This window comes from Oncorhynchus nerka, linkage group LG12 (genome assembly GCF_034236695.1).
Source record: "Oncorhynchus nerka isolate Pitt River linkage group LG12, Oner_Uvic_2.0, whole genome shotgun sequence".
Taxonomy (NCBI): domain Eukaryota; kingdom Metazoa; phylum Chordata; class Actinopteri; order Salmoniformes; family Salmonidae; genus Oncorhynchus; species Oncorhynchus nerka.
Genome location: NC_088407.1, coordinates 66,518,772 through 66,543,969, shown reverse-complemented (window position 1 = coordinate 66,543,969; position 25,198 = coordinate 66,518,772). Strand labels below are relative to the sequence as shown.

Genomic DNA, 25,198 nt, shown 5'->3' with positions numbered 1-25,198 from the left:
GTTAGAGGTTTCTGGATGTGAAGGGGCAGATCATTCATCATAGATCATTGGAAATAGATGATCTGACACAGGGGAGAGTATAGACCCAGGAGGTGGTCGGCTTTGACAACTAGAATAAATGTTTGAGTCAATGTTTGACTCGTTCTCAAAAAATGAAAAGGTGCTTTGTAAGGGGAGTCGCTCTTTAATGACAATGCAATCACTGTATTTACTAAGGCAGCATCTGGACAACAATAAAAACATGTTTCCCCAATATGGGAAGTATTGTAAGATGTGAAATAATTGACCAGTTCCAGAGAATGACTGTTTAATTGATCACTGGTTTGTCTATAATGGTCTGGTGTAGGTCTATTGACGTAGTCATGAGGGAATGCAAGCAGTACACACATTGGAAACACAACTCAATGAGTGGCAGTGTGTGGAGAAAGCTGAATATCTCCAGCCAGCTGATAACAGAAGTTAAGAATGTTTATTAACTTCTCTATAGTCACGTCTGATACGTAGAATAACCTACAAAAAAACGATGCTATACCTGTAGATGTTTCATAACAAACTAGCTTACCAGTACGATTTGCTTTCTGGGCTAACACATTTTTCAACCATTGATTGTCAGTCAAGTCCCAATGAGTCAACCCTTATGTCCATGACCTTAGCTGTCTTCATACCTGGTTGAGGAGATATGCTTCTTAGAGCGTAAAGAACAGTGGAAGACAGCTGTCACATCAGTGGTTACAAGAGGTGTGAAATGTTCTGTGGGTCAATTAATCCAAGCAGTTTCATTATTTATTTAAAATCACTTCAAACTCAACTGAGTAGTTTCTTTGAGCGTCCTACTCCTTCTGCTCTTATCGTGGTGAACGTCACCCTGTTGTCCCATGAGGTCACGGGAGTTTCTTGACACTAGGTGGAGTGGCGACTGGTTGAGGACAGCCACTTCCCATTCAGCGTCACACACACAAATGGAAATACTCCCTCTGGAGAAGACCCAGGGAATGTCGTCGGGATAGGTGCCTCGTTTTGAGATGAGGACAGATGCATGCAGAAGATTCAACACACATGCATATACACAGATCGTAAGCGCACGCTCTCTCATACATGTAAGCGCTTTAGTTAAGTGAGAGACATGCTCGAAACATCTTAAATAAACAATGAAAATGCAAATGTGCATTGAATAATTCTTGAAATGCTATTGATACATCTATTAGAAGGACAGGATGTTCCTGTAGATTTCATTGTTCCCAGAGCTACGCCAGTAACACCACAGCACTGGATTGGAGGGTGGATACCGTACCAGTTGACAAGCAGAGGGATACTGAATAAAATTGCCCAAGAGGGCTCTCAACTGTCACCATAAAGGATTTGACATGCTCAGATCTTACTGTGATGCCATGAACATGCTAGACTACAGAACGCTACACATTTTGTTTTCTAACATTACCGCATGATGTGCATGTTGACAAGTTAAACAAAAAACAAAATGTAGAATCAATGTATAAATCAAGAGACATACCCTGACACACCAACCCTCTCACCATGTATCCCCCATGTCACCTGTCTGAGTCACAGCCCACCACCCCTCCCTACAAGATGCCAAGACACCATGGGCACCAGGTGGCCGGGAGTACCATCTCCATGGCAACCCTCTCCCCCTGGCGCGTTGGGGATCGGCCACCAAAAGCCTGGGTACAGAGACGGACGGTAACACTAAACATTTAATCTCCCCATCAATCTGCCACTATGTTTCTGATGGATGCCAAGTAACGATGGAAGCTGCTTTAAGAACCTTTAGAGTAGTTTGGATCCAGTCCTGGATGTGACTGCAGCAGAGGGTGGAATAGGGGATGGTTACATACTGTCCTCTGGTGGAGACAGGCAACCTTCACCCCATTTCAATTGTTACAGAAAAGGAAAATTCAATACTGTAGCTTTATAGCGAGTATTCTGGATGTTTTCTGGTCTGTAATTTGTGATCACTGACTCAATGTTTGAATAAATAGTAAGGAGAGGGCTTCTACTTACTGTCAGCAGCATATCAGCATTTCAATTTAAAATCAGTGTCCATGTTATTCTGTATAACAATGGTCTACGAACACATAACATGTCCTCAATTGGAGTACAATATCATAACTGAAACTTCCTTAAATAAAAATGTTTATTTTTTTTAAATAAATGCATTTTTTTTTACAGTCTGAAAACAGCTGGCCATGCACTGCTGCTCTGGACATTGGAGGCAAACAAACAACTGTTATAGGAGGAAAAAAACTAGGCTAAGTTCGCTTCTTTTACTTCAGTTCACTTACGGCCATTTGTCTCAAACTCCAAGGTCTACTTTAACAAAAAGTGTCTCCTTCATACCAAAAACATTATTCAATTAAAAGCTACAATAGTTATCAAATCTGAAAATGAAGTGATACATTTTTGAAAAGGCACTGAACAGCAGAGCAAGGGTTTGGCAGCCTAGGGATGTGTCATTGGTGGTAGTTTACAGAGCTATAGAGAGTAAGATCAGTCCCCCACAAAAATGCAAGAAAATAGAATAGCAATGTAATTCAGCTTATAGGAGAGGCAACAAGAAAAAAGTACATTGAAAAGCCCTTTTATCAATGTTTGGGTAATAATATCTAGTGTGAGAAAAATCTGAATTAAATCCCAAACAACCTGGAGTTTGAGACTAGTGATATCTTCATATATATATATCTTCATGTTAAAAACTCAATAAGACCGTAACATTGGCAGGCACACATTTTCATACTACACAATGTTGACAAATGGCTTTCCCTCTCTTTTCTGCAAACAAAAACACACTTCCCAAAAAAACAAGGGGAAAAAAAGCAGCAACAAAAGAACTGTACAATTCTATAAAACCTGTGTTTTTACATTAGTTACAAAAAACTAATACTTCATTTAATGTTCGTTCATACAGAGGGCAAAGAAAAAAGACTTTGCATAATTAATTCTTCAAACTTGGTGACCTGTTGCTGGTGCGTAATAATGATAATGGTGCTGAATAATAACACTATATGGTGTAAGATAAAGAATGGCATTTAAAAGAGGCTGCACTTGGGAATGCTGTTATTAATGGTAGTATCCCTCCTGCTGTACTACACACGCACAATGCATTTGCAAGGGTCTGAGTCTCAAGGCAGAGCGGAGGTCTTTCCTTCATGCTGTGGACGCTGGACAACCCTATATGGCTGGCAGTATGTATCTGAGCCAAATCATTTGGGCACCACATGTTCCATGACAACATTCTTATTTACATTTTCAGTAATTGCCTCAGAACTTGCCCATGATACCCATTAAAATTCCATCTCAAACAGAGTATCCTTGAGTGACCCCTTCAACCTTGAGAGTAGCTATGAGAACTAGGCATGGTTATTCAGCGGCTTACAGATAAGAAACTACAGGACATTCACCCTGCTTGAGCGCCTGTGGTGCTGACATGTTAACTAATGCAGACAGAGAAGCGCTACAGTAGGTGTTTACCAAGGCTGTTTAAACTCTCCAAGCACACTTGTTAGCTGTTGTATGCAGTGTTTCACACAGACGATAGGAGACACTCACTGGAGGTATGCTCAGACAAAAAGAACAATGAATTGAACTACAGCTTATTCATTAAGGGATGCGCTACAGACTCCCCTAACCATTACCTCAGTAAGCAGTTGCTTATCAACAGATAGCATGGCCATCTGTAGAGCATCCACAGATGGAAAATCCAGACTATCCAAATAAAGTGTGACCAGGGATCATACATATACTGGAGAAGTGCTTACTGCAGAAGTGTGACTTCATATGGACTAGTTAGATCAAACTGAGAATCCTTCATCGAGTGGAGAGGACACGGTGCCCAATTCTCTCCATGAGCTCTGCGTTCCTTAGCCTTTCCTTAACGACGGAAGGAAATGACCTCATATCACTTCCCGTCTCTGCTGAGAAAGTAAAAGCGTGTCACTGTTTTGCCGATACTCTTACTCTGAGGATTACTACTGCCTATAGTCACACCAAACTGAGTGAATATGTGGATGTACAATACGTGAGAGTGAGGTGGCACTCTGCAGCATAAATTACACAGTATCATAACACAGGATGTCAGGCAGTACACAAACCACAACACACCACTTCAAAGACTTCGAACAGTACCACACCTCACCAAAATGACAACAATAAAACAAAACAGGGATAAATAAATAATGTGATTCTTCATACGAACTGATACATGGTTTTGTGGGCTGGTCGGATTACGATGAGGTTGAAGGGTACATTTGATCAGTTCCTTCAGGGGAGTCAGAGTAGAAGGGGGGATTAAGAAAGAGTCTTTGGAATGGAGAGGTCTCCTGATGACATGTGATAGGTTCTCATGGACCTAGCTTTGTGATAGCTGCTTGAGGAAGAGGCTGCTGTCCCCAGTGCATTGGAGCGGGATGGGTGAGTGGAGAGGGGTCATGGGAGGGGGACGACTCCCAACTTCCTGTCAAATAATGTGGGCGATGGGGGAGCCACAGGCAGGGTTTGGAGTTAGTCTGGGCCGCAGCGTTGCGCAGAATATTAGTGTTAATGCAACAAAAATAAAGGGCATCAGCTTCTTAACAACAATGGCAATAATGGGTGGCTGCATGGGGCTCTAAAGCATGGTTCCATTTAAAACCACCAAAACTTTATAACAAATAAAATAAACCCATTTGATTTAGCCACCACCCTCCCTCCCCTCTTTACCCTAAACTCTGACCCAGGGGGTCAGGTAGTCAGACTCAGACCCAGCCGCTGGTCAGCTTGTAGAACATCTCCTCGTCCAGAGACTCGTTCTGGTCTTTGGCACGCGTGGACAGGAAGATGTAGCCTCCGATGAACTCATGTACCACCTTACAGTCCACCTCCGCACATATGAAAGCCAGGCTAGGCTCGTCTGCAAACTCCACCGTCACCTAGGGCCACAGAATGATCACACAGTCAAAACTATAGGAATCCACTATAGGAATCTACAACAGAGAACAGAGATTCTCCTTTTAAAATGTACTAACCATGTGAAATGCCAAGCAAAGATGAAGCTAAAACAAATTGGTGGTATCTGTTCAGAGTATTAAATGGCTCATCTTTAAAACAGTTTATTTTTCTGGTCTATAAGCTGAAATCCATACCATCTTGATCTCCCAGTTGACATTCCACTGCTTCATGTTGGCAAACCTCCAGGTCTTGATGGCGTCTCCGGTGCTGGCATCCATCCGGATGAGACGGTTGTAGGTAATGCCAATCAGCTCGTCTCTCTTCCCACCCTGGAATCTGTCAATTACAGAATTCCAAGTGAGCTCACTGCTTGGGATGTGCTTATTGGAAGTAATAAGCTTATTGATTTTCAACCATGCATCTTTGAAATCTGACAAAATCTCTGTTCGCTGTAAAAGAACAATCCCAAACAGAGGCAGGTGGGCAGACAGAGAGACCTGGGGGAAGAGATCTGTTATATCAATAAAGGAGTGTATGAAGAGACTCTGGAGAAGAGAGGGGGACTCACTTGGCCAGGAAGTGAGTGATGCCAAACTCAGGCAGGGACTGCCATGCCTGGATGAAGCGCATCTTGGCCTCGATCAGACTCATCTGGGCCACGTTCTGGTGGGCCTCTAGGATCCGGGCTGATATCTGATGAACACACAACAAAAGACTGTTGAACACACACACACACACACGTCACAGACCACCACTTTGTAACCAAGCCCCAGACACACACCAGCACAGACACAGGTCTACTGTGCACACGTGGCCCTGTCCTATAACCTCCCTATAAACCCCCAAACCCAAAGACACCCAACACCTCCCCCTAAATATAGGAAGGCACACAAGGTAACCAAATGAAAGTATCAACAAACATTTGAAATATGTGACCCTCCACAGTGGCCAGTCTAAGGGCCCATGAAGTGCCTCCCCACCCGGTGTATGAGTCAGTGGGATGAGCAGAGAGATGCTGATCTGGGTCTTCAGGACAGACCACTTCACTATATTAGCTTCACATTTAGAGTGTGTTAGTAGTTGGAGAAATTAGAGGGAATGAGGATCGGACAAAACACACTCTAGCAATCACCCTTGACCGGGCCGTATATTTTTCTAAATGTTAAAGGTGAAACTAACTACTGAGACTATGTTACAGATCTACTGGTAAATCAAACACGACCCATCTCCACTTACCAGGTCCCTGATATAGCCTGGCTGAAGAGGGAGGGAGGCAGACGGAGGGATGGGAGGACAGCGCAAAAAGAGGGAAGAGAAAACAGAAGGAAAGAACAAAGAAAAACAAGCAAATGAGAACAAGGCCAATGAGCAAAGAAAACAGCTTCTTAATCAGGACAGGCTAAATTAACAGGAACATTTTGATCTCTGCAGGATCATGCAGCCGTCTCCATGGGGAGAGAAAACCAGCAGCAGTCCCCATGGGGAGAGAAAACCAGCAGCAGTCCCCATGGGGAGAGAAAACCAGCAGCAGTCCCCATGGGGAGAGAAAACCAGCAGCAGTCTCCATGGGGAGAGAAAACCAGCAGCAGTCTCCATGGGGAGAGAAAACCAGCAGCAGTCTCCATAGGGAGAGAAACCAGCAGCAGTCAGTATCTGTCAGGGCAAGCAGAGGGTTTAGGACACAAATTATTACAAACTGATTCACACGTTTGAAACATTTCATTGGAGCTATTATGACAGTAAATATAGTTTTATTTTAGACTTAAGTAGCTACTGTACTGTAGGGCAGGCCATTCATCTTGTGTTTGCAATTCCTTTCATGTCCACACGGTGGGAACACATACCAAGGCATCACACAGCTCAACACCACTACAGCCCTCTGCATTAGGTTATCTAGCAATATCCTGTTGTTTGTTATTGTGCCTGCCCAGTTTGCTTTCTCTTATGTAAAACTATGTTTAGCTAGGAAGTTAGGAATCCATCTAGCCTAACTCCCTTTGATCTAGAAATTCCTTTGCATATCTGCTGGGAATTGCAGCGTGGAAGTCACATCGGGGGAGTCGGAGGAGAGGAAGTGAAGTATGGAGAGAAAAAAGGAAAGAGCAGAGGTAGCACCCTGCAAGCATCTCCCACAGCACAGCTGACTGACACAGTGGCAGGTTGACCTTTATCTTCATGAGTCGTCATGAACGCAGAAGTGAGCAATTTCCCTTAGATAGGCCAGCTGCAATGAAAACGTTTGCTATTTTGTAGGAATTCATGACAACAAAAATGTGCTTTTTGGTCTTAATTTCAGGTTAGGGTTAGACATTAGGGTTAGCAGTATGGTTAAGGTTAGGTTAAGCTAGTGACCACTCTGCAAAATTCTCACCAGAACAAGATTCATGACGAAAAACATTGACCTGCGACTGAGTAGCTGAAAGAGTGGCTTTTCCCAGCCTGGTTTCCCACTCTGCATTCCCAGACAGGACTCATTTCCTGATGCTCCCAAACAAACAAACTCCCAAACATACTGTATGTCCACAAGCATACAATACACGCACTCTCTCACATACACAACTACAGTACATACACAGTCGCATGAAGGACACACACACCTTCTCTGAACACACCGCCAGCGGCCCTGTCCAGGCGGGGAAGTGAGGGGGTGTTTCATGTGGTGCATTAGGGACATCCCCTGCCTGCCTGGCTGGAGCTCAGAGCCCCAAACTGAGACTGGAGCTGGGCCAGAACCACAGTCCCATACAGACAGACCCACAGGCCTGGGGAGAGAACTTAGGAGGGGTGCTACTATGAGATGTGAGGAGAGGCCCATTTTTTCTCACACATGCATATTACACACACACCTATCCTGTTTTTGGGCAGCAATGCAGAATAAACCAGTTTGTCTCCTTCTTTGGGACAAAAACACCATTCCAGTGTGATCCAGCAGACACGGTAATGACTGTTTTTAGGATGTCGACCCTGGATAGACATTTCCTGTTTGATTAGCTCTCTCCTCCCTTCTCACTCACACTATGAGTGGTCTTTCCCTATGCTCTTCTTCTAGATGACCCAGATTCATGTAAGGCTGAAGCTATGGTTACAGTCCAAACCCAGACTAGTACCGAGACATAATTTAACCAACACACAAAAAGAACCTCCAACTTTTCCTATACAGCTTAAATAAGAACCACATTGAGTGAGTAAGCGTGGGAAGACCACTCCCCTTCTCATTGTTACCGGTATACGCATCAGCCTGTTATTGGAATTTGCTAAATTAAAGAGCACAATTTTACTGTTACTTAAAAACTTAAGTTAATCTCTGCCTATGAGGGACTAATGCGTAAATGTGACTTTTCGTCATTGGTTGGCTTATTTCGGATTTCTCAGTAAGACAACTCCTTTAGGTTTAGTCTCTTTCTCTGGCTGTGACTCTCAACCTTTAGTAATATATTCATTTCTTCTTCTCCTTTCCTTGTGTGTAACTGGTGAAATGGCTAGCTAGTTAAGGGGTGCGCGCTAGTAGTGTTTAAAAATCGGCGACGTCACTCGCTCAGACCTTTAGGTAGTTGCTTCCCTTGCTCTGCAAGGCCCGTGGCTTTTGTGGAGTGATTGGTAATGATGCTTCGTGGGTGACCACTGATGTGTGCAGAGGGTCCCTGGTTCAAGCCCGGGATGGGGCAAAGAGAGGGACAGAAGCAATACTCTTACTTGAGCACAGATCTGGCAGGATATGGATGGGTGAAATTAACATGGTGGACCTCTATCCAGTCAACTAGCTTCCTTTCAGAGGTAAATGACAGAAGGGAGACTAGGGAAGGAAGCTGATTAGAGTAAGAATATAGCCTTTGAGCGTGACTTGTGGTAATCCTCTCCTTTAGACTGTTGTCCTGTGTTCCCCTTGGAGAGGGAGGGATAGAGGGCGGTTGCATTCCTGTGCAGGACAACCCAGATGCCAGGAGGCACCCCAGGCCAGCTGGGAAGTAAACAACAACCTCCACCCTGAACACTGCTCTGCCTATCTCTTCCCCCTTCGTCTCTCTCCATCCTAGACTATCCTTAAACCTTCACCTGACTAACGTCAACTCATCTGAACATGATTAAGGGTTGCTTTTTATTGCCATAGCTTTTGTCAGTTCACTTGCAGTGTAGCAATATGCATCTGTATGCATGCATATTTGAATCCAGGGAGTGATGGGCCAATCATCTATTGTCTACACTGATGGAGTCTCCTCTCCACACAGCCCCTGGCTAGTTACCTGCTTGTTCTTGTACTTCTTCAGGTAGCGCGGCGACACCAGGCACTCAGAGTTGATGTCGTTGGTGACAGCTGGCTCGGCGATGAACTGCGGGTCAGGGTTCATGTGCTGCATCTTGAGGAAGGATAGAATGTTCTGGACCTCCAGGCTATAGGAGCTGTCTGCCATGGTCTTCCCCTTAGAGGCCAGGCGGCACGCTGCCATCCAGTGGGCATATGGCTTCTCCTGCATGGGAAGGAGGGAGGTGGTGGTTATGCTGAGGCCAATGACATACAAGGCTTTTCATTAGGTCCTAGAGCACATTCCGATGTGGAACTGCAATATTTTCACCTACACTCAAACTATTGACACAAATCTGATCAGTCTTAATATGTTTCTTAGTCGCTTTTAAATGTATTGCATTCTTGACATTGTCCTCCATGCAGCCAGTGGAAGCCAGAGAGCCACACTCACAGCGTCACACCGCAGCCAGATCTCGTTCATGCCGTCAGCCACCGGGATTAGCAACTTGATGTTGAATTTCTGACTGGAAATGTTCACATCTGGTGTTACCTCGCAACCTACAAAGACAAGGAAAAGTTCAGAGGAAGGGGACAGGAGGGGGTCAAAACCATCTATCACACACCACTGGGGATCACACACGTAGGTCATAAAGGAACTGTTGCCTTCTGTGTGTGTGTGTGGGGGGGTCCTGGTACCTCTTAGATTCATTTGGAGGGAGGGTGTCCCATGAGCCTCCTCTTTGCTCTTGTAGCAGGAAATTGTGATGTCCTTGAATGTGCACCAGTACTGCTTGTAGCCTTTCAGTGTCAGCTTTTTTGGCCTGGAAAATACATAGGAGAGAGAGTGAGAGAGGCAGCGAGAGAGAGCGAGAAAGGCAGCGAGCGAGAGGCAGAGTGATAGCCAGAGAGAGGCAGCGAGAGGAGGCAGAGAGCGAGAGGCAGAGAGTGAGGTACATGGGAATAGAAGCGCAAAAGGTGTTTTTATGTGCACCATGTCATCAAGTACAGACTTATCCACAAAGGGTCAATTTGTTGGAAGCACATATCTGCTGGGAAAATGTTTTCATGCAGACTTTGGAATATTCGCATGAGAATCTGTTACCAGTTGGATGGAAACCTAGCTCGTCATCGGTGTTTATCAAATCGAATTTTATTGGTCACATACACATGGTTAGCAGATGTTAATGAGAGTGAAGCGAAATGCTTGTGCTTCTAGTTCCGACAGTGCAGAATATCTAACAAGTAATCTAACAGTTCCCCAACAACTACCTAATACACACAAATCTAAAAAGGGGTGAATGAGAATGTAAATATAAGTATATGGATGAGCGATGGCCAAGCGGCATAGGTAACGTGCAATAGATGGTATATACATGTGATGAGTAATGTAAGCATAATAATATGTAAACATTATTAAAGTGGCATTATTTAAAGTGACTAGTGATCCATTTATTAAGGTGTCCACTGATTGGGTCTCAATGTAGGCAGCAGCCTCTCTTGAGTTAGGGATTGCGGTTTAGCAGTATGATGTCCTTGAGATAGAAGCTGTTTTTCAGTCTCTCGGTCCCAGCTTTGATGCACCTGTACTGACCTCGCCTTCTGGATGATAGCGGGGTGAACAGGCAGTGGATCGAGTGGTTGTCGTTCTTGATTATATTTTTGGCCTTCCTTTGACATCGGGTGCTGTAGGTGTCATGGAGGGCAGGTAGTTTGCCCCCGGTGATGCGTTGTGCAGACCGCACCACCCACTGGAGAGCCTTGCAGTTGAGGGCGGTTCAGTTGCCGTACCAGGCTGTGATACAGCCCGACAGGATGCTCTTGATTGTGCATCTGTAAAAGTTTGTGGGGGTTTTGGGTGACAAGCAAAATGTATTTAGCTGATGCGCCTTCACCACACTGTGTGTGGGTGGACCATTTCAGTTTGTCTGTGATGTGTACGCCCAGGAACTTAAAACGTTCCACCTTCTCCACCACTGTCCCTTCGTTGTGGATATGGGGGTGCTCCCTCTGCTGTTTCCTGAAGTAAACAATCAACTCCTTTGTTTTGTTGATGTTGAGTGAGTGGTTGTTTTCCTGACACCACACTCCGAGGGCCCTCACCTCCTCCCTGTAGGCTGTCTCGTCGTCGTTCGTGATCAAGCCCACTACTATTGTGTTGTCTGCAAACTTGAAGATTGAGTTGGAGGCGTTCATGACCACAGTCGTGGGTGAACAGGGAGTACAGGAGAGGGCTGAGCACACACCCTTGTGGGGCCCCTGTGTTGTGAAACAGTGAAGTGGAGGTGTTTCCTACCTTCACCACCTGGGGGCAGCCCGTCAGAAAGTCCAGGACCCAGTTGCACAGGGCGGGGCTGAGACCAGGCCCTCCAGCTTGATGAGCACTATGGTGTTGAATGCTGAGCTGTAGTTAATTAACAGCAGTCTTACATGGGTGTTATTTTTGTCCAGATGGGATAGGGCAGTGTGCAGTGAAGGATGATTGCATCATCTGTGGACCTGTTGGGGCGGTACGCAAACTGAAGTGTATCTAGTGTGGCCGGTGAGCTGGTGGTTGTGATATGATCCTTGACTAGCCTCTCAAAGCACTTCATGATGACGAGTGCTACGGGGCCGTAGTCATTTAGTTCAGTTATCTTTGCCTTCTTGGGAACAGGAACAGTGGTAGCCATCTTGAAGCATGTGGAGACAACAGACTGGGCTAGGGAGAGATTGAGTATGTCCGTAAACACCAGCCCGCTGGTCTATGAATGCACTGAGGACGCGGCTAGGGATGCTGCCTGGGCCATTAGCCTTGCCGTCTGGGCCAGTATTCTTGCGATTGTGAACACGTTTAAATGTTTCACTCACGAGAAGGAGGGGGCGCAGTCTTTGTTAGTGAGCTGTGACAGTGGCACTGTATTATCCTCAAATCCGGAAAAGGTTTTTAGTTTGTATGGAAGCGTGACTGTGTCCGCGACGTGGCTGTTTTTGTAGTCCGTAATTTCCTGTAGCTCCTGCCACATACGTCTCTTATCTGAGCCGTTGAATTGCGACTCCACCTAACCTAGCTAATTGTTACAGTGGGACGGAAACCTAGCTGATTGTTACAGTGGGACGGAAACCTAGCTAATTGTTACAGTGGGACGGAAACCTAGCTAATTGTTACAGTGGGACGGAAACCTAGCTAATTGTTACAGTGGGACGGAAACCTAGCTAGCTGTTACAGTGGGACGGAAACCTAGCTAGCTGTTACAGTGGGACGGAAACCTAGCTAGCTGTTACAGTGGGACGGAAACCTAGCTAGCTGTTACAGTGGGACGGAAACCTAGCTAGCTGTTACAGTGGGACGGAAACCTAGCTAGCCGTTACAGTTGGACGGAAACCTAGCTAGCTGTCACAGTTGGACGGAAACCTAGCTAGCTGTCACAGTTGGACGGAAACCTAGCTAGCTGTCACAGTTGGACGGAAACCTAGCTAATTGTTACAGTGGGATGTAAACCTAGCTAATTGTTACAGTGGGATGTAAACCTAGCTAATTGTTACAGTGGGATGTAAACCTAGCTAGCTGTTACAGTTGGACAGAAACCGCCTGCAGAAAACACCCACAATACTTGGATTGCTCCTTATCCACTCTGCCAGAGGCTCCGCCCCCAACAAGTAGAGCAGGGGGGACAGCGAGCACCCTTGTCTTGTGCCCTGTCCCAAAAGGAATCTGTCAGAGTTCAGACCATTAGTAGTCATCATGGCATTTGGATGAGAGTATAGGGACTTTATCCATTTAATAAAGTTTGGGCTTATATTGAACTCTTCTAAGACTGAGAACAGAAAACGCCACTCTATTCTGTCAAACGCCTTCTCAGCATCCAGTGAAGCCAGCAGGACAGGGGTGTTCTGTGTGTTTACTTGATCAATAATATCAAAAAGACAGTGAATGTTATCAGAAGAGTACCCGTCTCTAATAAATCCAGTTTTTTGGTCTGCTTTTATTATTTTGGGAAGAAGAGCGTTTAGTCTTTTGGCGAGCAATTTGGTAATTATTTTGAAGTCGAAATCCAACAAGCTTATGGGCCGGAAGGACGAGCAGGATAGAGGGACCTTGTCTTTTTGAGCAGCACTGTAATGAGGGCTGTGTACAAAGTCTGGGAGAGCTCCGTTTTTGCAAAAATCATCCAGCATTGGCATGAAAATAGGGCTAAGCTGGGGCCAAAAAGCTTTGTAGAACTCTGGGGAACTCATCTGGGCCTGGGGACTTATTAGGTAGCATGGAGGTAATTTCCTCCAGGACCAACTCAGTAGTGAAGAGGGAGTTGAGATCTTCTTGGTCTGTCTCTGATAGTTTAGGTAGCGAGATTCCCTCTAGGAAGGAATGGAGTTCTGAGATAAAACATACGGATGCAGAAATGTATAGTTTGCAGTAAAAATCATGAAAAGTTAAATCTATCTTTTTTTGGTCATATGTGACCTCGTCCTCTGCTGTTCGGATGGCCATGATTGTACGCTCTGACATATTTTTTTAAATTGGTAAGCAAGCAATCTACTAGGCCTATTGCTATACTCATGGTATTTATGTTTAGTAAAGAAAACTTATATCTCCTGAGTATAGTCCAAGTTCAGTTTGGCTTTGGCTGCTTTAAGTTGACTCCAGGAGGTGCTGTCTGGGGATTGTTTATGTACTTTTTCACAACACTCTAGCTCCATCTCAAGATCTAGCCTGTGTGCTTCCATTGCTTGTTTCTTAGAGGAAGCATATGCATTTAGATGACCTCTTAGTGTGACTTTGGCAGTGTCCCACATTGTGGCCGGTGAAACAGGAGAGTCTGTTGTCTTGTGTGTAGTTGTCTATCCATGTAGTTACCAATGTATGGAACGCTTCGTTTGATAACATGGAGATGTTGAATTTCTAGGTCTTTGACCTCGGAGGTCAAAGGGGAGGTGGACAAAGGCGTGATCTGAAAGTGCTATGGGTCCGATTGTACACATGGCTGAATTTATGAAAATCTTTGGGATAAAAATTTAATCTATACGAGAGTAGGTGTAATGAACATTAGAGTAGTATGTATGTCCATAGATGAGTTAGTCTCTCTCCAGATATCTTTCAGTCCCATCTCTTTAGTAAGAGTTCAACATCTTTGCAGATCTAGGCTTTGTGGTGGGGACTTGAGATGATTTGTCTAGGGTTGGGTTGAGGGTACAATTAAAATCTCCAGACAGCATTCCAAAGGAAACACAATGCTCAATGAACAGGGTTATCATTTTTGACATGAAAGCAGGAGTATCTGTGTTAGGGGAATATATGTTTAAGATGGTAATTGGTTGCCCATACAGTGACCCTGTTATCAAAATAAATCTCCACTCCAGATATGTTTTTGTCAATTATGAATGGAACATTCTTATGGATAAGTATGGCTGTACCTCTACTGTTTGATTTGAAAGATGAGAAATACACCTGTCCCACCCAAGCTCTGCGGCGTTTGGCATGTTCGGCATCACAGAGCTGTGGCTTTTGTAATAGCACAATGTCTGCTTTTTCCTTTTTTTAGAGCACATAGTATTTATTGCATGACCTAGACCCTGGCAGTTCCATGTCAATAGATGTAAGGTACTAGTCAACATCATCGAACAGTAATGGAACTCTAGTGCAAGTCATCTCTGGGTAAAGGTGGATAATAGTTACAACTGCGATCACATAAAATAACAATCTCTGAACACCCTAGCCGAGTTCCCAAACAACTCGACATTACCCCCCCGCTCAGTGTTCTGAAAAAAAACAAAAAAAAACAGGAACAGTTAGCAACGCACTCTCCCCCTCCCCATCAAAGAAATGCCTCATCCTCTCCACCCCACATTGAGTAAGTGACAACGTCCAAACCACATAAAAAAAGGAGGGAGAAAACAAAATCAATAGCCCAGCCTACATATACCTCCCCCGAAGGACATGGGGCTAATCGTTTGGACCAAATAAAACAAATGTTGGGGCAAATCCTTAAGAGGGATCTATAGGATAAGTTGCTTGTTTTCATTAACACATCCTGTTGATATTACAAGGCCATAGGCAGAAAATTGACACATTTGAGCTTCCCGTTAGGTCTGTAAATGTATTGTAATCGACAGCCTATAAATGGTGGAGGCCATTGAAAATAATAACTACAAATAATAATTAAAAAGGGGAATTAAAAGTAGGCTGAAACATTACTAGACCTAGGTTAGACTATAGAGCCTATCCCTCTCAGATAAAAGAAAATAAATACAAATTAGACGGCTAGAATGACATTTAGCGGGATGGGTGGGTCTTTGGATGGCGGCTATATGTTGTCTTCCCTCCATTAGTAATAACAGTAATCACTTTTAGTCATTGGTCCATTTCTCAGTGACCAGGATTGTCCTTCAAAAAAAACATTTAGCCTCTTCTGGAGTTTTGAAGTGTCGCAGGGCCCCTTGAAGAATCCTGAGCTCGTTTGGGTATTTGAATCCCCTAAAGATGCCTCGGTCAATGGCGTATTTCTTCACCACGTCAAACACTCTGCGCTTTTGGCGTATTCCAGCTGACAGGTCCTGGTGTAAAGTGAGTTTGGCATTTCCCACTAACAGTGTTGATTTGCGCCGCCTGTAGGACTCGTTCCTTGTCAGTGAATCTCAGGAAACGTAAGTGATTGGGCACGGTGGTTGTCTGGCTGCTGGTGGGGGCCTCAGTGCTCGGTGAGCTCTCGAGTTCTATGGGCCTGTCAGTGGACAGGTGGAGCCACTCGGGGAGTTAGTCTTATGGATCAGTGGCATGTTCCCTGTTCTTTTTCACCCAGATTTAATAGAACACAATTATTCCTTCGTCCCCTGTTTTCTAGGTCCTCTGTTTTCTCTTCCAGATGCTCCATTTTCTTTTTGGCATATGCTATTGTTTCCATGGTGTCGGTCAGTGTGTTTTCCATGGATAGCATCCGCCCCTCTGCCTTATCCAGGCGCCCGGCGTTGATGCTTATCTTGTTGTTGAAGTCAGGCAAAGCATTTCAGGGTTGTCACCCCTTGCCCCCTATCACACTGAGCTGAGACTTAATTGCAATCTAATTTGATGTTGAGCTCTGTACGTTGGGATCTCAGCTCAAAAAGGATGTCTTCGACAGAGTGCGAGGTTGGCATTTGTTGGGCCTCGGGGGGGATGGTTTCTCTTGTTCCTGGCTAATGGCGCTAGCTTTTTCTTGGAGGCTTTTTCCGCGGCTAATGCGCGAGTCAGGGTAAAAATGTCACCTGTAATGTCGCCTTTTGTAGCCGCCATGACTTTTTGACTAAAGCTAAAGGAATTAACTTGAAGTGGAGGTAAGATTAGGAAATGGAAACTATTTGTGCGGAGCTCTTAGTTCATGCGGCCATCTCGTTCAAGGGTCACGTGATCCCCCTAAGGTCCCCCTGAATTACTCCCTAATGATTTAGATTAGGGTTGCAAAATTATTTCAATAAATTCCCTGGTTTTGAAGAACTCCTGGTTGGAGGATTCCGGATTTCCTGCTTATTCCCTCCAGATTCCGGGAATCCTCCAACCGGGATTTGTGAAAATCAGGGAATTTAATTGTAAGTTCCTGGAATTTTGCAACCTTAGTTAAGATTAGGATTTTAGGATGATACACTTATTCTACAGCTGCGATTAAAGACAACTTCTACAGCAGAAGCAGTTATTGAACTTACTTGAAGACTTTGACGTAGTCGGCCAGTTCAGGAATGGACGTGATATCACCCTGAGAGGAAGAGAAGAACGAACACGTTTATTGATGAAAGGAGAAGGGCAGGATTCTGCACAACTAACATTGACTTCAGCATTGCATATGAAGGAACAGTTGTGTAATCAAGCTTTAACTTCCTCAGATAAGCTGTATAAACTACAGTCATTTGGGGAGGGGTACGTTTAACAATGGCCACATGTGATACCAACTACAGTATTTAGCCTTCTGAACAAGCCTCTTGCATTGCAGTAAAGTAACATTCAGTGAACTAAAGTAGTACCAGGGTGTTGTAGGCCTATCCTCCCTCCAGGGTGATCTCCAGGTCTGACAGGGTTAGGGTTAGTATAGGACAGTAAGGTGTAGTACCAGGGTGTTGTATGTAGGCCTATCCTCCCTCCAGGGTGATCGCCAGGTCTGACGGGGTTAGGGTTAGTATAGGACAGTAAGGTGTAGTACCAGGGTGTTGGAGGTCTTGCCTCCCTCCAGGGTGATCTCCAGGTCTGACAGGGTTAGGGTTAGTATAGGACAGTAAGGTGTAGTACCAGGGTGTTGGAGGTCTTGCCTCCCTCCAGGGTGATCTCCAGGTCTGACAGGGCAGCGTCCACCTCGTCCACCTCCTTCTCACTGTTGTTCATGTGGTTTCCTGACGACATGATGGACAGCTTGTTGATGTGGTACTGGGGGACAAATAGAGAAGGGGTTAAGAGATGCTGTGTGGGTGAACGGATGATCTTTATAGAATGGAGGAGGTGGTGTTATGGTATGGGGGTGCTTTGCTGGTGACACGGTCCGATTTATTTAGAATTCAAGGTACACTTAACCAGCATGACTATAACAGCATTCTGCAGCGAAACACCATCCCATCTGGTTTGCGCTTAGTGGGACTATCATTTGTTTCTCAACAGGACAATGACACAACACACCTCCAGGCTGTGTAGGGGATATTTGACCAAGAAGGAGAGCAATGGAGTGCTGCATCAGATGACCTGCCCTCCACAATGTGACTGTAAAACAAAGTATGTGTACAGTGTGTAGCAACCATGTCGAGACACAGTGGCTTTGGGAGGGAAGGGTATGATTTAGTAGAGAAAATGGGTGGGAGGGTCAAGATGCTGCAATCTCAGCAGTGACTCTAAATGTGTCTTTAATAGAAGCACATGTGAGTAGTGCAGACTTGGGACATTGCGTGCAACATTTCTACACTGATTCACAATGGAAATACCATCTCGTCTGTTCAGAATCCTGTTTGTAATATTGGGGAGAGTCCCTGACCTTGCCTGGCCATTCACGCATTATCATGTGGACCAACGAGAGTCAGTCTCAGAACAGCCTTGATCCACCCCACAGTGGCACTAAGCCTATGACTCACCAACACTCAATACAACTTGTTGACAAACGGTATTTATACTTTTAAGCCACCCCACCTCCCACTAGTCCCTTTCGATATATGAATGAACAGCTGCCTAGAGGGAGGGAGGGAGTGAGTGAGGTGGTGTGGGGGTGAGAGGTAGAGGGGGCTGGAAAGGAAAAGAGGCATATTTCAGGACGCTGTGGCGGAAGCGCCCATAGCCAGCTAGGGTTTCAGAATGTAGGACAAAGGCTTCTCCCTCTATGTCACCATGGCCTTTTCTCAATTGGATTTGCTCACCTCCTGGGTCCTCTCTCCTCCCTTGCCTCCTTTTGAAAAAGGTCAAAGTTAATTGAGGAGAGTGAACCTGGTTGGAAATTTGTTTGCTTGAAATGAGACGGTCATTCTCCACTCGCACGTCATTACACAAATTGTTTACAGGGGGTGGATCCCAAAATAAATGTGTAGAGTAATCCCCAAAAATGAGTTAGGATAAACATAAGTATCCTCAATGAAAGGTGGCTATCGAGAGGGGAGGACACTCCTGTTTACCTACTAACAAATTGCCACAACACTCAACCACTTATCGGTTTCCGGGTGACGGAGGAGAGAGGACAGTCTTTTGCCCAAATGAGAATCTCCCCATACATCTACCTCCGACACCCACACTACACTGTGTTTCTGGGATGTGATTTCCCGTTGTGTGCGTTGTATGTATAGAGTTGGAATTGGGAGCAGTAGGCTGATTTGCAGACCATGCCCTGTGCTTTTATTCTCCACCCTATGGGAAGGACTCCAAATACAGGCCTGTTTACTGAGCTGGACAAGGCTGGCTAGTCGCTATACTTAGACAAGCTGACATATCCAGGTGATAGCCTGCTAATGCCAGCCAGCTCCATGGACACAGACCACTTAATGTAATAAACCCACCCCTTCTCTTCCTGCCTGACTTCAGAAAAACCTTAGCCATGACTCCAACAGATACCTTTAACTTAGCAAGAGAGAGTGAGATAGCTGTGCTAACAGACAGGTAGTGACAGGCTCGCTGTTAATCCAAACAAACTGCAGATCAGCATCTCCTCAGGGGGGTCGAAACACTAAACCCTCAACCAATGGTGTATTAATAAACGTCTCGGCCCCTGTTGGAAAACGTAGCATAGTAGTTAACAGCTTTCAGTGTAAATGGGGATAGAGGAATGTGTAGGAGGCTACAGGTCCGGTTGGAGTGGGTGTTCCATCCGGTAGTTGTGGGGTGAGTCCAGTAGCCTTATTATTTACTCAGCACTAAAAATGTATGTTATTGTTCGGTTTTTAAAACAACTCATTCACCGATGTCGGATCAATTATTTGAATTCCATTTGATTGTTTTTTTCTCTAAAAGATCAAATCAGATCAAGCCCGAACTGTGTGATGTAGAAGGGAGTTGTAGTTTCCAACAGGCCAATAGCACATTTTCTGTGCTAAACTAACTACAATGACCAGCAAACTGGTCATTTTTTAGTAACTGCAAAACACCGTCTCAACGTCAACAGTGAAGAGGCGATTCTGGGATGCTGGCCTTCTAGGCAGAGTTCCTCTGTCCAGTGTCTGTTCTTTTGCCCATCTTAATCTTTTTTATTTTATTGGCCAGCCTGAGATATGGCTTTTTCTTTGCAACTCTGCCTAAAAGGCCAGCATCACGGAGTCGCCTTTTCACTGTTGACGTTGAGACTGGTGTTTTGCGGGTACTATTTAACGAAGCTGCCAGTTGAGGACGTGAGGCATCTGTTTCTCAAACTAGACACTAATGTACTTGTCCTCTTGCTCATTTGTGCACCAGGGCCTCCCACTTTCTATTCTGGTTAGAGCCAGTTTGCATTGTTCTGTGAAGGGAGTAGTACACAGCATTGTATGAAATCTTCAGTTTCTTGAATTGTCTCCGATGGAATAGCTTTCATTTCTCAGAACAAAAATAGACTGACGAGTTTCAGAAGAAAGTTCTTTGTTTCTGGCCATTTTGCGCCTGTAATCAAACCCACAAATACTGATGCTCCAGACACTCAACTAGACTAAAGGCTAGTTTTATTGCTTCTTTAAAATCAGCACAACAATTTTCAGCTGTGCTAACATAATTGCAAAAGGGTTTTCTAATGATCACTTTGAAAATGATAACCTTGGATTAGCTAACAACATGCCATTGGAATACAGGAGTGCTGGTTGCTGATAACGGGCCTCTAGATATTCTATTTTTTTTTTTTAAGTGCCTTTTCCGGCTACAATAGTCATTCACAACATTAGCAATGTCTACATTGTATTTCTGATAAATGTTATGTTATTTTAATGGACAAAAACTGGAAAATAAGTTTTAATCCTTGTCATATGAAGATAAATTATAGATGAAACTTTGACAACATTACACAACAAGTTGGAAATCACAAATTTAACAAATGAGTGAAGGAATCAGTGGCTGAGTTCAGGACAACCGGGAACTCAGGAAAATGCATTTTGAACTTTCATCCAACTCTGAATTGTAAAATCGGGCCTCTTTCTAGATCTACGACCTGAAGATCACTGACGTCATCATGATTTAGTAAGCTGTTAGTAGCCCATGTGCCTGACCCTAATAATTTTGTATATTTTCACCTCTAATTTCCTACTATTTTGACTTGGTGGTGCACATGTAGCCTATAACCTGTTTTTGAGAAATGTAATCAATCAATCAAATCTTGTAAGAGCTTTCATTATCTGCTTATTATGCCCCCTTTCTTTAACCGACTGTTCTGACTTGGTGTACAGGGAGAACACTAAAAACGACCAATGTTTTGAATTCTGTCGCTGTACATTTCAAGTGTGCTGAACACTAGATCCCTCATTAATGTCTTCATCGAAATTACGGATTACCTCTTATCCGCTTGTCGTCCCCTTATGCCATAGTTTGTACATCTCAATTGTCAGTACAAACCACATTTGTTTAAAACCCTTGTGTAGTCTTAACATTCTGTAAGACTACACAGACTTAACATTCTGTGTCCTAAGGATAAAAAATGACCCCACTTCTCTAAACCCCTAAAATAAAGCAGCTTAATTGATTTTTAGACCACAAATCTATTTTGTATGAAGAAACAACCTGTTATTCATGAAACTTTAGGAATATCTCGATTTTCCCTGTTCACAATGAATAAACACCGCATTTAAATCAGTGGACACCACTTTTTTTATTACAACACCTGTCATAATTGTTATGTCTTGACTCACGGTTATCAAATCGTAGCATTCTTGAGAAAGTGTGAAAGACTCATTGGCGCCGTGGCACGGAAAACCTCCCTTCCCCTCTCTGCATCCCAGAGACTACATGTAGCCTCGCCCCGGGACCTAAACACGCCCGCTAAAATTAACAGCCCTATGTAGGCATGCAGGTCAATCTCATCAGTCTCCATATTTACAGAAACCCTCCAAATTTGTCATCTCCAGATGTGATGAACATGTGGAACGTTGATGCGATGTCCTGGTCATGGACAACTGCATGTCTTGTGGGCCCTGGGGTCGTCCTTATGACATTCTGTGCTGGCATCCTGCCCTGGTTGTCATATGGTGACAAGGACCATGTTATTTTGCTCTTCTTTGACCAAAATGTCTCAGCTTGGGGGATTTCTTCATCTGAAGATGATGCATCGTGCTCTGGGTTGTATTCTTCCCAATCTTCTTCTGCAGACACCTCATCCTCTACTAAATCATTGTTCATTTGTTCCTCCTGGACATCGGGAAAAAAAATCAGATCTACGACCTGTTGGGCACTGAAACGTGCACGCATGGCTTCAGCAAAGAGAACTGGAGGGACTGTCATCTGCAGTACCTTTATAGCCTCTGACTGCATTCCCCATTAGTAAACAATGCTTTCAAGAAATGTTTAGTTTGTCTGAAATGTTGTTTATTTTGTCTGTGAACTTGAGTCATGTGTGGGGTCATGGAGGGGAGATGCTGCACATGCACAAGAAAGTTGTGTCTGAGTTCAATCAGTAGCACACAATCTCAATTTCTCATATTGTGTGGGTGTGTCTTTAAAATGTGTAAATTATTTTATAACTGCCAGGTCAAAAATGACCCTAAGACAATCTTTGTACCCTGGTGTTTTACAGCTTTCATGGAAATATGAACAAAGGCGATGTTTCACTTTTTCTAATGTTGGGGTCACTCTAGGAAAAGTCATCAAATTTCAAGTTGAAAAAAAATGTCATTTAGGGTGTTCTCTCTGCTGTTAAACATACTGTCCGGTCATTTTTTACCCTTAAGACAACACAAGGCTTTTTTTAAAGGCAGTAAATGGGGCTGAATGATCTGTTTTGCTGCCAGACAAGGCTCCGCTGATAGCCAGGTGTAGCGGTGGTAAGGTGCTGGGACAGCTTTGCCCCACCAAGATTTGCATGCTAAAATCGCCACTGACAACGACCATAATCCACTGTGCACCTACTTGTCCAGTCTGTGCATTTCTTTTACACCTGCTATGTTAGGATAGCGTGGGGCAGACACAGAGAGGTTGAGAAAAGAGATAAATGCAGGGTAGAGAGCAGTTGCCTCGCAAGGTATCTCTACCTGAAAATACATGATCTAAGTGAATGATAGCTAGTGTTCAGCAGTCATAAAAGTATGCCTTATTTACATTGAATAACTACTAAAATAGTGATTTTTATCAGACAGCATACAGTAGGCAGCAGCTCTATAGAGATGAGATGACTTGGAATGAAATAATAAAACTAATGTAATATACACAACAGCTATTTTATTAAAATAATGTAAATAAATGGTCAATAAGAGATAAGCAGTAATGGGCAGTCACTATCATGGGACTAATTGTTTCATTCTGTGTTACAGCTTTCAACACACATTTCATATAAAAATGTATCAAAACGAAAACCGTGTTTATTTTTTAATAACTGAACCCGAAACCGTACGGACCTCAAAAAGCACTAAATCGCTCAGCACTAGTAGCTGTGGTTACTCTATAATTACCCGTTGGGGTGAGGACACGCTGGCGCCCCCAGGTCCTGTCACTCAGGCTTTACGAGGGTCGGAAATAGCAAGGGGCTAAGGCCCAGGCGTCAAAAACAGGATCATTTTAGTTTCATTGCAGTTGTTCCATGCAAGCATACAATATTGCATACAGTTAAAAGGACAATTGTGCCACTTTTCAACCTCCTATTCATTATTGCCAGCACCAAACAAGTGTCTATATACAATACCAGTCAAAAGGATGGACACACCTATTCATTCAAAGGTTTTTATTTATTTTCACTATTTTCTACATTGTAGAATAATAGTGAAGACATCAAAACTATGAAATAACACATATGGAATCATGTTGTAATAAAAAAAAAGTGTTAAATCAAAAATATAATTTTATATTCTTCATTGACTGACCTTCATGTCTTAAAGTAATGATGGACTGTCGTTTATCTTTGCTTATTTGCGCTGTTTTTGCCATAATATGGACTTGGTCTTTTACCTTCTGTATACCACCCCTACCTTGTCACAACACAACTGACTGGCTCAAACGCATTAAGGAAAGAAATTCCACAAATGGTGTGCCTTGTTAAAAGTACACCTGTTAATTGAAATGCATTCCAGGTGACTACCTCATGAAGCTGGTTGAGAGAATGCCAAGAGCTGTCATCAAGGCAAAGGGTTGCTACATCAAAGACTCAAGTATATTTTGATTTGTTATTTCATAGTTTTGATGTCTTCACTATTATCCTACAACGTAGAAAATAGTGAAAATAATGAAAAACCCTGGAATGAGTAGGTGTCCTAACTTTTGACCGGTTCTGTATGTGCTAAAAAGATAAGAAATGTCCTAAAAAAATGCTTCCCTGTGACATCACATGGTAGGATTAAAAGTAAGAAAAACAGATTTTCAAAACCTGCAAAGAGTTTCTAGCCAGGGGGAGGGTATTTTCTCTCCCCACATCACTGTGAATCAGTGTTTAAACCCCCCCCCCCCCCCAAAAAAAAAAAAAATTCAAATGTAACTTTTTCACATATGTAGACTGGTATTGTGCCGGAGATAATGAAAACGAGGTTGAAAAGTGGTGGATTTGCTGAACCATGTTTCTGAGTTTGAGTACCGAAGCAGACCAGACACCCACCACATCCAAGTCTAACCCCTGGGCAACACGCCCATTCAATTCATTAGTTGTTCTGCCGTGTTCTGTTCAACGGGCAGTGAGCCCATAGAGAAGATAACTACTGGAGGGCTTAGTAAGCAGTCCTCAACCAGGCCAATTAACATGACGCGCATGCACGTAGGCGCACACACACACATCTCACCTGCAGAGCGGCGAACATCATCATCTCCTCCTCAGTGCACTCTATTTCCTCAAGCAGGATGGCCCACTTGGCCTGCTCATAGAGCTGGTTCACCCGGATGGCATCGTACTGCAGGGGGGAGAAAACATAGCACTGAGCCTGCCTCTTCACAAGTACATAGCATAGACCCACACACAGAGACATTCCAGCTGAGAAAACAGGACAGCCCAGAGGGGTACTTCCTCTCTACTCTACGCCCCCCAGAAATCTGCCAGCTGCAGATGTAGGCTGGTGGGGAGTGTGTGTGTGTGTGTGCCTATTTTGCTCGTGGTGTGTAAGCGGTTACACAATTCAGAGAAACGCAATAAAAGTTTGGAGAAAACCTAAAGTCTCATCTGATGGAAAAACAAGTCCATGTAATGTACCTTGGGGTTGAGGTCAAAGAAGCTGTGGTATTTAAACCGCAGGAGGAGCACCTCGTTCTCCTTGACATCCTGCTCCATCAGAGACCTAGACGAGTCCAGCCACCTTCACACACACACACACGAGAAATAAAACACACCATACTTGACAGAACAGTGACTGTCACACTTCTGAAAGAAAGTTCCACAAACAGAATGACCTCAGTTTTAATAAAGTTGTGAAACAGGGGCCAGTTGCACTACAGCAGACAAGACTAGTACTAGATTTATTATTAGG

General features: G+C 44.0%; 1 protein-coding gene across 7 annotated transcripts in view; it reads right to left on the bottom strand.

Annotated features, from left to right (window-relative positions):
* Window positions 1-2,138: 2,138 nt before the first annotated feature.
* LOC115138633 (fermitin family homolog 2-like) overlaps window positions 2,139-25,198 on the bottom strand; it is a 72,875-nt gene continuing 49,815 nt past the window's right edge. For 5 of the 7 annotated variants that reach the window (XM_029675694.2, XM_029675690.2, XM_029675691.2 and 2 more), the window contains 11 exons: window positions 24,925-25,027; window positions 24,521-24,628; window positions 17,415-17,549; window positions 16,838-16,887; window positions 9,881-10,005; window positions 9,636-9,742; window positions 9,183-9,407; window positions 6,178-6,198; window positions 5,510-5,634; window positions 5,136-5,277; window positions 2,139-4,922 (listed from right to left, as the gene is read on the bottom strand). In XM_029675694.2, coding sequence (XP_029531554.1) covers window positions 4,749-4,922; window positions 5,136-5,277; window positions 5,510-5,634; window positions 6,178-6,198; window positions 9,183-9,407; window positions 9,636-9,742; window positions 9,881-10,005; window positions 16,838-16,887; window positions 17,415-17,549; window positions 24,521-24,628; window positions 24,925-25,027 — 1,315 coding nt within the window. In that variant the 3' untranslated portion in view covers window positions 2,139-4,748. The remainder of the gene's footprint in view (window positions 4,923-5,135; window positions 5,278-5,509; window positions 5,635-6,177; window positions 6,199-9,182; window positions 9,408-9,635; window positions 9,743-9,880; window positions 10,006-16,837; window positions 16,888-17,414; window positions 17,550-24,520; window positions 24,629-24,924; window positions 25,028-25,198) is intronic. The other 2 variants (XM_029675692.2, XM_029675696.2) reach the window with 1 other exon arrangement.